Source organism: Protopterus annectens, chromosome 17.part0 (genome assembly GCF_019279795.1).
Source record: "Protopterus annectens isolate FY-2018-M chromosome 17.part0, PAN1.0, whole genome shotgun sequence".
Classification (NCBI taxonomy): Eukaryota; Metazoa; Chordata; order Ceratodontiformes; family Protopteridae; genus Protopterus; species Protopterus annectens.
In genome coordinates this window covers 825,468,357-825,487,140 of record NC_056751.1, presented here as the reverse complement: position 1 = coordinate 825,487,140, position 18,784 = coordinate 825,468,357, and the positions used below count along the sequence as shown (strand labels likewise).

Here is an 18,784-nt window from a genome sequence, read left to right as displayed (position 1 = left end):
CAAACAGGATGAAACCCGTTTACTGCCACGTACTCCCGTGCTATATTCTTTAAAAGAAAAGAAAAAAGGGTTGCTAGGAAAGTGGTGAAAAAGGGGCACAAAGAGGAAAAGACAGTAGGGGAAATAGCTAGGGATGTGCAGGAAGGGTGTGGGGAAGGTCCATAGCTGCCCATTTCTTCTACAGCAACAGCTGCGCATATACACTGAATCTGGAGGTAGGTTTAGACACTCAAACCCCTGGGAGGGAGTGAGGACAACAATAATAAGTTGTGATGCCAATTAGACCAGATTACATGTGTCCAGTGGACATGTGTGCAAAATGGACAGCTATGTATTTTTTTTTTCAGGTGAGAGTGAGATGTTGGAGAATGGTAGTAGGTATATTTGGGGAGGTAGGTTATGTAGGTTAACAGACAAGACAAACAAGATGCATACACAGGCTGTATATGACACATGTGGGGGGTAAACACCTTGATGGGGAGTGGTGTTAGGAAAATGGAAACCCATGAGCCCCCTAGTGGAAACAGTGGGACTGAGGTCCCCACCCATGGGCAGTCACCACTGCACCTTCACAGCCCCGATGGTGGCTGTGCTGGGGGCTGAGTTGCAGAGCCAGACTGATGCTCTAGTTGCAACACATGGTCCTCAAGCTGGCATAGAAGATCACCAAGCTGCTGGCTGAGCTCTCTACACACCATGACCCTGACGTGGCGATGGGTGACAGGTTCCTGTCTGCACCCACTCCCGGAGGGGTGAGTCCCATTCCCTAAGGAGGTTCCACCCGAAGGTGGTGCAGGACCAATGGACAGGGAGGTCCCAGGTTGGGCCCCAGACATGCTGGTGCCCGGTGCCATGGCCAGCCGAGGTGGGACAGGTGGGTCCGCTGGGACCGGCCTTCCCAAATGTGCTATAGTGTTTAGATTTCATAATCATATGTGGGTTAGTAATAGTCAACACATTCCAGGGTTAGGTATAACAGCATACATAGATATTCCCATTATCCCAGACACCAGATATGGAACAGTTGCATAGCAAACAGAACACATGCATATATGGAACCACATATAAGAACAGCATGCAAGTACATTGATGGTACCATGCCACCAATGTTGAAATAATTCATTATAGCACATGCATGGGAACAATTAAAATATTTATCAAACAATTGGACATTATCAGAACTTAGGTGTCATTACATACCAGTTGAGGTGGGTATGTTGATTATTGTTGGAGATATGGTGGGGGGGGGGGAGAAAGATGTCACTTAACAACTAGTATATTCCTGTAGTCCACATTACCTTCCTAGTCAGTGCTGTTATCTGTACCTTACAAGTCTTACTACACTACCCTATAGCCTTAGTTTGGACAGTGATATGGCTGTTGTCATCATTATACATGAAGTGGTTTTACCTGCAGTATACACCTCTTACCTGGTATACCTGTGGAGGGAATGTTTGTTAACACTAACTAACTGTTTCTACACATACTCCCAGATTCTGGGTTGATGTTGTGCACATAGCTATCCATCTCTTTCTGCACAGACTCTGGCCATTTGTTGACCACATGTAGGTATGCCGGGACATATCTAGAATATTGCCTTCTTCAACCTTTAGTGACCTGACACACACATATACATGCTTTCCTACACAGTTATATTATGTAGCATAGTGTGGGTGCCAGTGATCAGTGATACGTTATTATTCAGGGAAACTGCAACACTCACAGTTCCCTACAATACCAGAGTGAACAGTACCAGTACAGGTTATAATGCTCTTTATTTCTCAGCACAGTGTTCGTATACAACGTACCTGTGGGAGCAATGCTTGTTAGCACTACCTGACTGTTGCCACACAAACTTCCATATTATACATTAGTGTTATGCACATACATCTCACTCTTACTGTACACACTCTAGTCACAGCTTGACAACATGGGGGTGTAGATAGGACATACTTGGCTTATTACTCTCCTAACAGTTTCAGGAGTTGCTACAGTGACAGGTTTGTTCTCATAGATGTTTGACAATCACTTGTATTCCCTGTTTGCTGGATACACATCTGGGATCATCCCACAGACTTACCAGGGGGACAGGCAGCAGATATGGGCCCATATACTGGACATTCTGGCCTCATCTATACAGTTGTGGGATATGATTCTGTATGCAGCCTACTTCCACTCCCAGGATTCAGACCATGGCTGTGTCTGCTACAACTTAAACACTGTTCATCACAGTTGTGCCTGCTATATAGATATTGCTGTATATCTCCTGTCTGCTTTCTGTCTTATTAATCCCCTGTGCTTTTGCATTCTGACCTTGTATTACAACACTCTTATACAGATTTCCTAGACAGTTATATTTTTTAGGACAGTGTGGGTAACAGTGATGTGTAATACCTCATTATTCAGAGCAACTGCATCAGTCGCACTGCCATACAATACCAATGTAAACAGTACCAGTATTGGGTATCATTCTTGCATTTCTGGGCACAGTGTTGGTGTGTAAATGAGTGGGAGGGTAGAGAAATGGTGAGGATGCAGGGAGTAGAGTTGGTAAAGGTGGACAAGTTTAAGTACTTGAGATCAACAGTTCAGAGTAATGGTGAATGTGGAAGAGAGGTGAAGAAGAGAGTACAGGCAGGGTGGAATGGGTGGAGAAGAGTGTCAGGAGGAGTGATTTGTGACAGACGGGTAACAGTAAGAGTGAAAGGGAAGGTCTACAAGAGGGTAGTGAGACCAGCTATGTTATATGGGTTGGAGACAGTGGCATTGACAAAAAGGCAGGAGTCAGAGCTGGATGTGGCAGAGTTAAAGATGTTAAGATTTGCTCTCGGTGTGACTAGGATGGATAGGATTAGGAATCAGTATATTAGAGGGTCAGCTTATGTTGGACAGTTTGGAGACAAAGCAAGAGAGATGAGATTGCATTGGTTTGGACATGTGCTGAGGAGGGATGATGGGTATACTGGGAAAAAGATGCTAAGGATGGAGCTGCCAGGTAAGAGGAAAAGAGGAAGGCCTAAGATAAGGTTTATGGACATGGTGAGAGAGGACATGCAGGTGGTTGGTGTGACAGAGCAAGATGCAGAGGACAGGAAGAAATGGAAAGAGATGATCCGCTGTGGTGACCCCCAACGGGAAAAGCCGAAAGATGATGATGATGATAGTGTTGGTATCTGACAGACCTGTGGGAGGAATGTTTATTAGTACTACCTGAATGTTCCCACACACAGTACCAGATTCGACATTACTATTATGCACATACATCTCACTCTGTTACTGCACACACTCTGACCACCAGCTTGACAAGTTGGGGTGTAAATGGGACACACGTGGCTTCTTAGTCTCATAAGGCACTGGGGAGTTGCTAGTGTGCCAGCTTTGTTCTCATAGATGTGTGTCAATCAGTTGTATTTCCTGTTTGCTGCCTACACATCTGAGATCATCCCACTGATTTCCCAGGGGGACAGGTTGATAGGCAACAGATATGGGCCACTTTACTGGACATTCTGGACATATCTGTACAGTTGTGGGGTATGATTCTGTATGCAGAATACTACCACTGACAGGATTCGAATCATGGCTGTGTGTGCTAAAAAACAACAGTTCACATCTCAGTTGCATGTGCTATTCGGGTTTTGTTGTCTGCATTTTCCCTGTTTTTTTTGTCTATGTGTCTCTCAGTTGTACTAAATGGCCTCTGGGGATTACACCTGTCATATACAGGTAGTCCTACGCATTTAATTTATGGTGCACGGTTTGGGTAACAGTGTTTAATACAACAGTACTATTACATGGTTGCAAATCTACATTACCATATGATACCAGAGTATACACATGCAGTCCAGCTGTTAGACCTTTATTGTCAGGCTATTACACTTTTATTTACATACAAACGATATGAGACTCTTCCTGCCATATTCTCTAGTGTATGCAGTACTTGCCTTGCACAATACAGGTTTTATACAGGCAATGAATTTACTACTACTTTTAGTTTTATTTCCTATGACAGTAAATGCATGAATATTACTGACCTGCCTCGCATCACAACCTCGCTAGGTGACTGATGTGGGCCTCCTGGATCGCGGCCCACTCCTTTGCAGCTGTGGGGGACATAAGAGAAATATTTAGCCATACCTATCCAGGATATACCTGAGCTGGCAATTATTACACACATAGTGGGGTGATACACACAACTAGAACATCCCCTGCCCTCTAGCCTCTTGGATCCACTGCTCCAAGAGGTCCCCTTTACGCCACGTCAGGTCGGCATAAATGATGCCTGACCTGCTCACCAGTTCAGGGTATGCCAGTGGCACTGGTGAGGTCATGGGTGAGATGGTCCCAGACCTCCACCTTATATTGGGAGCCCTGGTACTGGCCCTGCAGCAGTCTCTGATCATGGTCTTTGAAAAGGAGTCCTGCCATGACTCTGGACTCCTGGATGCACCAGCGCTGCACCAGAAAGCGCACATCTTCTCCCCTTCCTGACATGGTGCCTGCAAGGAGAAGCTACAACCAGTTATGAGATGTATTCCCACCTCTTGGGTTTAAGTAGGACCAATTTCCCATACTTTTCCATGATTGTCTGTTTTTTAAAAGGCTGGACTATGGGCAAACCTGCTTACCTAGGGTTGGCATTGTTTAAAGGCGTATAACACAGGGCACAGTGAGTTAGCTGGCCTACACATTGCTTACACCTCCTAAGCTGGCCTGTGCAATTCTTAGCATTGCTTACATTAGACTTGCATTATAATTCCTTTTTGGCATTGATTTATTATTCATTACATCTTATATGTATGCCTGGTATCCATGATTCATGTGTACATACACTGTATGGGGTCCTTCAACATTCTATTACAATTACACCTGACTTCTGGGCTTACTGCTGTACTCCAGTTTACATATTTATATTATGTAGTGGGTTAAGGCACATATGTCTGTATATCAAAAAACAGAGGAGGCTCGCCACAGCAAATATAAAAAACATTTATTTACTGCAGTACAAAGTTAGCGCTTTCATGTTATATCAACGCTTCTTCAGACTTCAAACAATTGTACTGAAACACAATTCATTTAAATAGTGATACATAAAAAATCAACCAATCACTACCATCTCAACATTGTCACATGTTATATCACATAAAATTTAAAAAGCATTCATAAAACCATGCATCCATCATAAATTACATACAAATATATTTAGACAAGAAATACTTAATAAGACCATGTCAATATAAAACACCTTTGTATAAACATAGAACTAATGTTTAAAGGGGCGTGTCGCTAGAAAAAGTTTCAAAGTTACCTTTTCATTTAGCCCACGTCCTCTATATCCCTGAAGTCTGATTATCCACCTATTCTCACATTCTTCAGAGTGGTTTTTAGCATTACCCAATCTGCTTGATTTTTGAATCAGCTCCAACACACTGAACTTGAATTTATGTGATGTCCCTACACTCAACACATGTCTGGCCAGAGCATTGTGATCGTCCTCTCTATTAATAGCATAAACATGCTCTCTCACACGTTCCCTGAGACTTCTGTTAGTTTTTCCTACATAGAAACACAAGCATACTTGGCAAACAGCCAAGTATACTAGGTCTCTAGATCTACAGTCAGCGTAAAAATTAAATCTAAATACGTTCTCTGTATCTGGATGACCAAAGCAGTTACTACCGGACATATAAGCACACTGATTGCACCCTCTACAAGGGAAGGTGCCTTGTCTATTGGATATAGTTAAACCCTTCTTGTCACTTTCGTAACACAACAGCCTTTTTAATGATTTTGAATTCTTATAGGCAAAACTTGGTTTACTTCCTACTATCCCAACAATTCTATCATCAGTAGTGAGGATGCCCCAGTTTTTGTTGATAACATCCTTAATCTTTAAGTTCTTATTAGAATAGGGAATCGTTATCCTACTTACATTAACTTGCTTTTCCCCATTATTCGCATATGTATTATGACCTTGATGCTTATGTAAATAGGGCTTACCCTTCCTTTCCTCATGGAATTATTTACTTGGTATACACCTTCTATTTCCTCTTTACTATAACCCCTTGCTGAAAAATGATTTGCTAACATCTCTTGTTTCAGATTATAGCTCTCATCTTCAGTAGTAAGACGTAACATTCTACGAGTCTGACCTTGTCACTATGTTTCGATAAATATGTTGGGGGTGTATGCTACTGCGATGTAGGATGCTGTTCCTCCAACAAGGCTTTCTATATATCTCAGAATGCATCACATCACCTTTCTTTAATATCCGAACATCTAGAAATTCTGTCATAGCATCTGAGCTTTTATATTCAAAACTCAAAAAATCAGCCGTGCCATTTATATAATCAATAAAGTCAGTGAGCTCACTTATAGTACCATCCCATGTAAAAACACATCATCTACAAAACGTTTGTAGAATTTGATGTGTTTGCTGTAAAAGGTATTAGCCATAACATAAGTGTTCTCCCAATACGCTAACACAAGGTTAGCGTATGAATTGGCACAAGGGGTGCCCATGGCAACCCCTTTTTCTTTGTAGATAGCACTTGTTATTATATAGGAACACATTGTTATTCAGTACTAGATCTAATAGCACTCAAATCCTAATAATCAAATTCCTAGGTACTCCTTTCTCAATTAAATAAAGTCTCACAAACTCCATCCCTGTATCATTACGAATTGTTGTAAATAAAGATACGACATCTAAGGTAACTAATAACTCATTTCGTAGATCGTTACAGGAAGATAGATATTCACCACAACTTTCTAGGAACTCCTGAGTATCTTTTAATATAAATGTAGTATTATCAACTACTGGTCTCAGATGCTTTTCAATAAAGATGGATGCAGGTTCCGTGAGCCAACCACCACCTGAGACGATGGGTCTCATAGGTGGATTCATAAGAGTTTTGTGTATCTTGGGGAGTCCCCTAAAAGTGGGGACCACAGGTTGCTCAACTAAGAGATACTTATATAATTCACCATCAATAGTATTACATAGAAATAAATCATATAGTTCAGAGTGTATATTTTTAATCAATCTATCTAATGACATACTATTCAACATTGAATAAGTTTTAGCATCATCTAGCATAGTCATCATAGTATTAAAATACATATCATAGTCTAACACTACAATAGCACCTCCCTTGTCGGCCTGAATAATCACTTGGGTGAGAGGATGGCATAATAGTTAAGGTGTTTGCCTTACAAACAGAAGGTGCAGAGTTTGATTCTCATATGGGGTAAGTGGCTAGGCTTAAAAATGGCCTGCAAAGGCAGTTAGCCTAGTACCAGCCTATGAACCTATAATATCATTATTCTTTTGCAAATTTTTTATAGACATAAACTCATCATAACTCAAATTATAAAAATCAGGTTTACTATTAGATTGATAAAGCTCAAATAAATCATGCTCACATGCCTTCTCAAAGGTCTCAAGCAAGGGATGACTTTGATGTATAAAGGTAGAAGGTTTCGTGAAAATCTTTCTGGCTTCCACATCACTATCACCAAATAACATTTTTAAATTCACATTCCTAATGATCATTTTAATATCTAGTAAAACATCAGTAATATCAACTGATCTAGATGGTATGAATGAAAGGCCTTGGTTAAGCAAAGACCTTTCACTTCCAGTTAAAGTATAACTAGATATATTCACCACTAAGTCCTCGGCATTGGTTTGAGTACTTTTCTTTGAAACTCATACCTGTCCTCTGATGTTTTGTGCTTCCTGGTATGCCCCTGCGGCGACCAGTTGGCTTTGTCCATCTGTCAAATGGGTAATGGAAAAGAAACCAACGAATTATTGACCTGTTGGTCTCTAGATGTTTTTAATGTACTTTCCCCTGCCGCACAAGTTAACTTATTGGTCATCTTATCAGCCGTCACTTTGGTAGATATATTGTTAGTATGTCCAGAGGGGCCTTCCCCTATATCTCGTTCTGTATCAGCCAAGGAAGCAGTAACATTATATGGTGTAGAATCCACGTGTGGCATTGTGCGTGGTGACGTCACAACTGTAGATGTTACTGCTCGTACAATATTTAAAGGTGTATCAGTCTCATTACGACCATTGCGAGCATTATTGGAATAATTCGTGACCCTATTCCCATTGTCCCTGGGGCAAGAAAAGACTTGATCTTGACGAAAATCGTTAAAGTCACGTTCTAATTTCTTTTTCTTATCAAATAATTGTTTATTAACAAGAGCAGATAGTCTTATCATAATATCAGCCGTAAAAACATGTTTTTCTTCGGCACTCATAAGATGTTTAAGGTCGCTCTCCATTACCATAATATCCTGCATTAATCGCATCTCTATATGTCTATATTGCTCTATTAACAAACCAATGTAGCCATAGCTGGTATCCAAATTTAACTTTTGCCACTTTGTTAATAGCTCAGGATAGGTAGTGCCGAAAGTTGGCATCTTGAGGACTCTCAGCCCTCTAGGCACTACCTTAAAGGTTAGGCACGCCTCCATATGTTGCCGTTGCCACTGTGTTACCCTCAGTTTCTGCAAAGTGTTTTCCAGCTTACATGTCAGCTGGATAACCTCAATATTTCTTTCTGTATTCAGTGTGCATTGTCCATCTCTAGTTAACTCCTGTGTAGTAAACTTAAGGAGCGGATTCTCCAACATCACAATAACTCCCTTCAGCATACTATTATCACTGACTTCATCATCTCGTCGCTCAGCCATGTCCCAGAACCGTGAAGAACCAAAATGCTATAGAAACACCACAAAACAGTCCTGGATGAGGAGCCTCCTCAGAGCAATACAAATATATCAAAAAACAGATGAGGCTCGCCACAACAAATATAAAAAAAAGTTTATTTACTGCAGTACAAAGTTAGCGCTTTCACATTATATCAACGCTTCTTCAGACTTCAAACAATTGCACTGAAACACAATTCATTTAAATAGTGATACATAAAAAATCAACCAATCACTACCATCTCAACATTGTCACGTTATATCACATAAAATTTAAAAAGCATTCATAAAACCATGCATCCATCATAAATTACATACAAATATATTTAGACAAGAAATACTTAATAAGACCATGTCAATATAAAACACCTTCGTATTAACATAGAACTAATGTTTAAAGGGGCGTGTTGCTAGAAAAGGTTTCAAAGTTACCTTTTCATTTAGCCCACGTCCTCTATATCCCTGAAGTCTGATAATCCACCTATTCTCACATTCTTCAGTGTGGTTTTTAGCATTACCCAATCTGCTTGTTTTTTTAATCAGCTCCAACACACTGAACTTGAATTTATGTGATGTTCCTACACTCAACACATGTCTGGCCAGAGCATTGTGATCGTCCTGTCTATTAATAGCATAAACATGCTCTCTCACAAGTTCCCTGAGACTTCTGTTAGTTTATGTCTGTATATTGATTCCTTTCAAGGGTTCAGTTTGGTTTTACTATGGTGAGGACTTGTCTGCTAATACCTCATTCTTATGTACTTTTGTGATGGCTTGGTGGATAACTACTGTGACTATGGTGTACAGGGTCCTGGGTTTGGGACCTGCATGGCTGTTTATTTTGTTGATGGGCAGATCAAAGGCCATTGGATACAGAGTGATTAAGGCACTTTTGAGCATTTGTAAGCGGATTTGCACGGGTGCGATGGTAAGCACTGCTAACCTCTGGTTACATCTACTTACAGAGAGTTATCTTCAAAATTGCTTAACCTGTGTGCGCTTTGCTTACCCCCATGCAAACGGGCTTAAGCTCACTTACTAGTGCTTAAATATGCTTACTACTGCTTATTGGTGCTTAAACCTGCTTACTAGTGCTTTATTCACTATGATACTAACATCTCACATGTGCATTTACTGCAGTACTCCAGTTCATAAATATATGTTATTTAGTGGGTTATGCAACATAAATATTAGTCATAACATGCTTTGCTATGGAAAATGGAATGTGCTGCAGTGGGACTCAAAACAGTAATACCCGCTTGTAATGCGAATGCTATGCTGCTCACTAAGCGATGGGCACACCCGTGCATCTATGGCTAGCTTTCATCGGATTTAAAAAAAAAATGAGTTTGTTCATTTTATTTCTGTATACTTTTGCTGTTGTATACGAGGGAGACTGTTGGTGGGGATATGTGGACACCTATGAACGGTCTTGCTCATTTATTACCCCTTTCTGCTGTTCTTCATTGCGGGGGCGTGTATAATCTGAGAGCTCTGCTTTCAGACACCCCCCTGCACTCTTACACACTCCGTGTAAGATTAGGAGCTCAAGCAGCACGCCCTATTACTATGCATGGCGCGCTGCTCTCAGACACGCCCCCCTGCACTCGTACACACTCCGTGTAAGATTAGGAGCTCAGGCAGCACGCCCTATTACTATGCATGGCGCGCTGCCATCCTGCTCCTAAACGGCCACCTCCATGCAGGACTAAGCTAGTCCTGCATGGAGTAATAGTAAATCTAGGGGCAAGTGATGTTACAAAACAGGTATAACCTTATTTATTTTATTGTTCAGACTGTTCCTAGTCAATATTCTTAGCCATTCTCATTACTGTATTTAAGGCTGTATTTCATGACTGCAACAAATCATACAGGGGAATCTTGAGACTGCATTTGATGTTATTTTCACAGATTCCCATACAGCAACACTAGACAAGCTTAATGTAAAAGGGTATCTTCACTGATGAAGCAATAAATGGCCAGGTTTACTGCCTGTAATCAATTTAGAAAATGTAGCGGTTTAAAAAATATAATGCAAACCCCAATATTTTACAATATTCCAAGAGGGTGGTAGTTTGTGGAAAAATATATTATTATTATTTTTTTGTAAGGTAATGTTATTTCAGAGCTATCTGCCATTTTTATGGTATTTTTTGCCCAATATGTCCTCCTTCATTCTACAGAGTATAAACGATTTCCATGACATACCAAAATCTGAAAGTAGCATTAGTTTGCAAAAAGTGCAGAAATGTTGTCTACAGTTCACTTAATTCAGTCCTGTTTTATATATTTTGCCCAATAAACCATGACTTTAAATGAGTACATATAGGCAGCAGAGTGACATTCAGTTGATAAAATCATGAGATCATCGCACAAAAAAGTCAGCATAGCTGATTGAAAATAGGCTGATAAAACATTGTCTTCTTTTTTCTGTTTGAGATCAAGAATAGCGGGGATGAGGAATTTGACCCTTCTCCTCTGTAGAGGGATCTTGGAGTTAGTATATATAATTAGCACAAAGTTTGGGGGATGCAAGGCCAAAATACACTGCTTTTGTTATTTGTTGCTTTTTTTTCGATCAACTCAAGCTCAAGGAATTTTCTTTGAACATTTTAATTTTGTATATATGAAGTATACAACCAAGTGTCATATACTTAGGCAGTAACACTGGAAGAAGGCTGCTTGGAATGTATTTAGATGGATAAGCAAGGAATCACACCAACATGTGTTATCTAAAGGAGAAGAGACTTGTCTCATAGACAAACAACTCAAGTGACTATAAGTCTTAACTGTTGACATCCACCAAGGCTGCTGTACACCATGATGAAATGTACGTCACATGCATGCAAATTACAGTGTAAGCCTGCAGCTTCATCATATCTTTTTATAGCTTCACCATGTCTTCCATACACATATACATTACAAATTCAGGTGTAGTTACCCCTATATAATGTACTGTATAAAGAAATACACTGCACTAAATATCTTTGTATACTAGTAGATAAACATCCACATTAAAGGGTATAGCTTGAAAAGGATTTTTTTTTCACTTTTTAACAAAAGTCCTGATTGACTTAAAGATTGTCTATTTCATTTTATTTATTTATTGTAAAATTTGAACCAGGTAAGTGGACTGGTCACATAAAGTTTCAGCCACAACACAGGCCATCCATCAGAAGCAACTAATCATTTAAACAGAAATAAACATAAAAAAATGGTGCTCTATCTGCATACATAATTCTACTTACTGCTTTTTCTTGTCGTTTTAACTTTTCTTCCTCTTGTCGTATTAGGATGTCTGCTAATGTGTCATGCTTTTCAGTCCATAGCTCACATTCCTTCTTCAGTTCTTCTTTCTCTTGTTCAAGAAGTCGCTTCTCCCTCTCCGCCTCGTACTGAAGTCTGGTAGCCTTCTCCGAAGCATCCTCAGCAGCAGTGGCTCTACGTCTTTGAGCTAGTTCTCTAGCGGTAAGAATGGAAATTACTGAGTAAAAAATGCACACCACAATACATGAGCTATGTTTTAAAATAATTTATAGCATGCAGTGTTAAATATGTATCCCCATAAGTATATTTATGTACACCATACTTTCAAACATGTTTATAACTTCTTGATGTAAAGCTTAACTAATATTCTTGCTTATTAAATTCTAAGTTTAGTGAAACGGGGGAATTTTAGATGTCGAGAAGAAGGAAAGAGAAAAGACAAACTTGATACAGACTATTTCTTCGACAGTGGAAGGCATCAACATAAGAAAGAGAGAAACATGGAGCTCTGCTGGGCATTTAGACACCTAGTCCTCCTTAATTTTCTACTGCAGAGGTGGGGATAATGGCAAATCTATAATGAGATTAGAACACTGTATGAATTGTAACAGTGTAAAACTAAAAACACATATACATGAGAATATATGCACAAAGAACACTAAATGCAAGGATTACCATCTCTAGAGTAAGAATATACATATAATTACTTCAAGGAAGAGCAGACAGAATGGCAACTAGGGACATTAATACTGGAGCAACAACATCCATGTGTGGTTTCCTGATGTCAACCTTCCTTAACCTCCAGCATGCCTCTCTCTCAACTTCTTAGCATGAAAGATCTGGACAAAGCCGAACATAATGGGGAGACAAAGGCCTAAAATAGGGACAAGATTTAAATATTGCAGTTATAAACTTAAAACGTTGCTAGAATAACGAGTTTTGCTTTAGCATGCATTTTTCTGAAGGAATGAAGTTTGAAACTCAAATGACTGTATTATTTAGTGACTTCAGTCTTCAATGATTTGCCAGATAACCACACATTTTTTGAGGAACAGACCAAAAATATGAAGCAAATATCCTGACATTCTGGAAAAATCTGGACAGCTGAGAGGTATGACACCACACCAGGTTTGTTAGGATACAAAGGAATAATTTTGTCATCCTAGAGCCTCCATTTCTACCACTATTCAGAGGATTGTCTGGGAGTGTAATAAAGATGCTTAAAGTTATGAGCTGCTAATGGGTTTTGCACTGTATTCCAGGGTTCCATTCCCACAAACTCTACTGTGCACGCTTTACTGTCTCATAAAGCCACTTCAGCAAACTATTGCTTTTCTAGTACCCCTGAAATGACACATTTCTGACTAGTAGGCTTACCAAGTTAACAAATTAATAAAATATATACAATTTCATGCATGAACAATTGTTTGACTACCATGAGTAAAGGAGAGTGTCACATCACCCCACCCTCTTCATATACCAGCTGATTGTCCTGTGCATAGAGTGTCTGCCAGTTTAGCGCAGAAGATTAAAGCTTTATCCTGTATTTGTGGGCTTGATTTCATTTATCTACTGTGTGACTGTAAGTCAATTTAACTAAACAGTGTTCTCGGTTCATCCTTCAAAAAAGAAACATTGCTCCCTAGTTGGTTTAGCCAATTAAGAAACAAAATGTAATGGGTATTAGCAGTGAAGATCTGGAGTAAGATATTGAGAAATGTGATATGACTGTTTGCTAGAACGTTTTTCATCTATAATCCTTATTCCATGCTTTACTTAATAATATACAGAATTACTGGGCTTTGTGGGTGGGGTGCAGTAAAAAGTAGGAGTCTCTGGAATAATGCATGCTTTGAATTTTTATCTACCTTCACTCCCAGGACTCTGTGTAATGGACGACTGTACTTTTTCCCAGCATGCTTGAAAGGGTTGATAATCATAAGAAGCATATGAAGTACAGAAGTTATGTACTCACCATAACGTTCCGTATTTATTGTCCAGTATCTTGCCTTCCATCTTGCTACCTTGGTTTCGGAGCCGAAACCTCGGTTCCAACTCGGCCTATACTAAGGCTCGAGAGCTTCTACTGGCTTGAGGCTGAATACCTATCCTATAGTGCTTAGCGGCTATTCCCCAGATCTCGTTTGAGAAGGAGGTTCCCATGATATGTACAATATGCAAAAGGATAATATCTGAAAAAAACATATTGTTAAAAAATTAACAAGGAAAGGCAAGTAGGGAATCGGACCTTATCTGCCAATTTCTGAGAAAAAATTCCTCTAGATACTCCAGGAGGGGGGTGGCAGGGAGGGACGCAAGACTGAAGGTAAGATACTGGACAACAAATATGGAACATTATGGTAAATACATAACTTCATTATGTTATGTTGTCCCATCTTGCCTTCAGTCTTGCTACCTTGGGAAAGAATCCCCAGTACCTTTTTCTTGGGTGGCTCAAGGGAATAAACTCCTCAGGACAGTGGAACCAAAGGATGTCCTGTTTCAGGAGGCCACATCTACTTTGCAATGAGTAATAAAAGTATGAGGGTTAACCCATGTAGCAGCAGCACAAATTGAATCCAGTGGAAGTCTGGATTGAAAGGCAATGGAGGTAGATATTGCTGTAGTTGAATGCCCTTTGATTTTCCCTGGCGGTTCCTTGTTGTGGGAATCATAGACATACGTGATGGTTTCAGTAAGCCATTTGGACAAAGAAACTTTTGAGACTGACAAACCTTTTTTATTTTCCGAATAGGAGACAAACAATTTGTCTGACTTCCTAAATTCTTTGGTCCTGTGCAAGTAAAAACGTAACTGTCTGTGCACATCCAGTTGATGAAGATTATACTCTGCCTCGTTGCCATAGTTTGGAAAAAACACTGGTAATTCTATACTCTTGTTTAAACTGGCTTGTGAGCAAACTTTTGGTAAAAAGGAAGGATTTGTTCTGAGGGAAACTATCTATATGCAAGATCAAATAAGGTGGATGGATAGACAAAGCTTGTAACTCTGATACTCTCCTGGCTGAAGTAATTGCTGTCAGGAAGAGTGTTTTCCAAGATAAAAGTTTTAATGAACAAGATGATGCTGGTTCAAAAGGGGGCAGAATCAAAGATGACAATATTAGGTTGAGGTCCCAAGGAGGTGGAGGTTCTATGATGGGAGGTCTTAACAGAAAAGTACCTTTTAGGAAGGTTTTGCATAATCTATGAGACATTAGACTGGATCCTGATACTCCCACATAATAATTAGAAATAGCAGCTAATTGAACTCAGATAGTGGCTGCCGCTGCCCCTTGATTAAAGGTTTCTGTTAGAAATTCCAGGATTAGAGGTATAGATGCTGTAAAAGGATCTATATGTCTTTTGTCAGCCCAACAAGAGAAACTCTTCCATTTCCTTGCATAGAGATTCCTAGCCGTCTGCTTGTGTGAAGAGACTAGAATGTGATGAACTGCAGGGGGCAATTCCAGAAGCCTGGCTAAGAGCAGAAGTGGAGCACCCAAGTTGTCTGTTTTAGGGTATGGAGTGCAGGATGGAGTGTTCCTGACTGATGCGTCAGAAAATCTGGCACTGGGTCCAGAATCCATGGGTCCTCCTGAAGGCAGGGCCAAAGGAAGGGGAACCAAATCTGATGAGGCCAGTATGGTGCAATAAGAATTAAACTGAGACTCAACAACTTTGCTTTCTTAGTTATGAAAATTTCGTGAGACATGGGTAAGTCCTGCATGGGCCATTGGGAGAAGAGCAGCCACTGCAGTATTCTCTTGTGAAGTCATGCCATAGGAAGTAGTGTTATCATTGCTGCCATAAAGCCTAGGACTTTCAGCACAAATCTTGCCTGTACTCTGTTCTTGTTGAGTAAAATAGTCACTTGACTGCGTAGCGTATGTATCCTTTCTTGAGGTAGCTTTGCCAACATGTTTGTATTTAAATCTGCACCAATGAATATAATATGCTGTGATGGCAACAAGGCAGACTTGTGTGTATTTATAGTAATGCCTAGTTTTGAGAAAAGATAAATGGTGTAGTCTCTTGCTTTGATCAGTAGAAACACCTGGAATCCTCGGTGTCTCAGATGAGCCGTAACTACTGCCATGCATTTGGTAAACACCCTGGGGGCTGTGGTGAGTCCAGAGGGCAGACCTCTGAACTGGTAATGACTGGCTCCCAGCTGGAAGCATAGAAATCTTCTTGAGTGCCTGTCCATCTTTTTGTGGTAGTATGCGTCCTGAAGATCTAACGAGCACATCCAATTGTCTTTTCCCAGGAACAGGAGTATAGACTGTAGTGTTACCATCCAGAACTTTGATTTTCTCACCGACTTGTTTAGTCTGCTGAGATCTAATATGGGTCTCCAGTCCCCAGTCTTTTTTGGAACTAAAAAGAACCTTGAGTAAATTCCGGATCCTAACTGTTCTGTGGGAACTTCTTAGATGACTCTTTTTTCTAGCAACTTTTGTATTTCTAGTGTAGCTTGATCCCTTTGACTGGGTGGAATGTCTGGGATAGACTTTGGTGGACGAGGTGGACATTGGAAGGGAATGTTGTCTCCTCTGGATATAATGGACTGTATCCATTTGTCTTGACATTTGTCTTGAGTCAAATTCCATCAGGCTTTGGGGTACAGCGATATCCTCCCCCCCCCCGACTGTCTCCAGAGGTGGACAGATGGGCCTCCTTTCAGGAGCACTGGAAGGGCCTGCCAAAGAAAGTATCTCTGTTGCCCTGGTTTTGCAGACCTCCGCTGCCACATGGACGGCATCTTCCATTGTTTCCCCTTCTGCCCCTGGGGGAAGGATCACCACGAGTGTCAGATAACGCTCCTTTGGACTTATGGAACCACATTTTCCCACCCTTTTGACCTTTAGGATAAGGTCTGGTAGGGGTGGAAAAATGGACTCCAATAGCAGAGTCTTACCATCTTGTTGGTTCCTGGTGAGAGTTTCTTTTACTTTGGGCCTGAACAATGACGAACCATCAAAGGGAGTGTCAATAAAGGAAGAACGGAAGGGTTCTGCAAACACATAAAAGGCGCATCCAGGAATATCTGCTAAGCGCTATTCCTGTGCCTGCTGCCCTGCTCACTCCATTGGCTGCATAAGATATGAGCCGCATGGAGGAGTTAGATATGGAGGTTAAGGTTGCAAGCTGGGAGTTAACCTTGTCAGATAAGTCCTGGGTTGTAGCACCTTGCAGTGTATCTTCTAGCTCTTTTAGGAGATCCATCTGAAGTCTCATGAAATGCGACAAATAATTCAGCTACCATAAAGTAAAGGCCACTGAAGAGAACATACACTTCCCATATCTATCCATCATACGAGAATCCTTGTTCGGTGGATGAAAAGATAGAGAAGTTTCAGCTAACTCCTTTTTTGTGGCTGCAGTCACCACCACTGCATCTACAGGAACCCCTTTAGTTAAGTACTGCCTATCTTCTGGAGCTGTAATGAATTTATTAGGCCTCCACAGAATGGGGTCCACTGAATCTGGAGAGTCCCACACCTTCTGGCTCACCAAACCCAGGAGAGTGTTGAAAGGTGGAGACACCCAAGAGGTGGAGGGGTGAGAGTCAAATGCCTCCAGGTATGCCGAGTCATCTTCAGAAGGGGAAAGGGACTTCCAGCCACCCCTCTGTTTAAGGATCTCCAGGATGTCTGAAAAGGAAACATCCTTGGAGGGGGACCTTGGGGACCCTTCTGAATCCTCTAAGTCAGTATCAGAAGTGACAGACTCAGGGGAGTCTATGTGTTTCCTCTTACACTGTCTCTTCCAAGGGACCTTCTCAGGGGGATGTTCCAGAGAGGTATTGGAAGAGGAGGATCCACCCATTGTGGCTTCCTGGGGCACGGACTCTCTATTCTGTGGTTGATGGAGAGGTAATAAAGCGGCGAATACCGATTCCCTAGGAAGAAGAGAGGCTGGAACCGAAGGTGGAGTACACTCAGAGGAGACCACACTCCACATCACCTCGAAGGCATCATGGTCCTGGGCTGAGAGAGGCTCCAGCCCAGAGAGACTGGAAGATCTCCTTGGCACTGAGGAGGATGGCTCTGAGGCAGATGTAAGGAGCCAAACTCTCCTGAGCCGAGGCGCCGAGTGGGAGAACCAGCTCCGACACGGGTCCGACCCGACTCTCCCCTCCAGAGCCAACCAGGGAGTGTCGGCCCCCCAGGTCCCATGATGGACGAAAACATCAAAGAAACCAGAGCAGACATCGGATCCAAGATACCAGTAGTGATTACTGGCTCCGGTGGATCCAGCACAACAACTTCCATACTCTCTGCCTCCAAACTCATCCGAGTTGGAGGAGGAATAGGCATAGTAGAAGGTACCATTGTCAGCTCCAAGGCCTGATGGGCTGGGCTCAAAAGAATTTCAGCTAGGGCCCAGGCCCGAAGCAACCTCTTCACTACCCGCTCCATGTCCTTATCCAATAACCTGGAGGATTTAGAAGAATGACTGGAAGACTTGTGGCTACCTGCCACCGACTATAATAAAGGAGAGACCTGCACCGAATGAACAAGCTCCAAGGATGGTGACAGGTTCCTCTTTCGGCACCACAATGGCTCCGATGAGACAGATGGAGCTGAGGGAGAACCATGGTTTTTGGCTCCGATAACTCTCGGAGCCGAGAAGGCATCATACCTGGTGCTGCTCGTTGGCTCAGACACTGGAGCCAATGAAGCAGACTTTGGAGTCTTGTCTGATTTCCTTCATCCACTTTCAATAAGCCACTCAATATAAGCTTATTCCTCCTTTCCTGCAAGACCCTGGCACTAAAACTATGACAA

At 41.4% G+C, this 18,784-nt stretch overlaps 2 protein-coding genes across 2 annotated transcripts in view; one reads left to right on the top strand and one right to left on the bottom strand.

The window, feature by feature from the left end:
* Window positions 1-7,350, top strand: part of ZNF143 (zinc finger protein 143) — a 752,158-nt gene extending 744,808 nt beyond the window's left edge. The window contains exon 17 of the mRNA XM_044059280.1: window positions 7,345-7,350. Within this exon, the coding sequence (XP_043915215.1) occupies window positions 7,345-7,350 (6 nt within the window). The remainder of the gene's footprint in view (window positions 1-7,344) is intronic.
* A 4,523-nt stretch (window positions 7,351-11,873) lies between these two features.
* LOC122791537 (trichohyalin-like) overlaps window positions 11,874-18,784 on the bottom strand; it is a 243,184-nt gene continuing 236,273 nt past the window's right edge. Inside the window, exons 5-6 of the mRNA XM_044059279.1 lie at window positions 11,973-12,186; window positions 11,874-11,906 (exon numbers count right to left, since the gene is read on the bottom strand). Of these exons, the coding sequence (XP_043915214.1) occupies window positions 11,874-11,906; window positions 11,973-12,186 (247 nt within the window). The remainder of the gene's footprint in view (window positions 11,907-11,972; window positions 12,187-18,784) is intronic.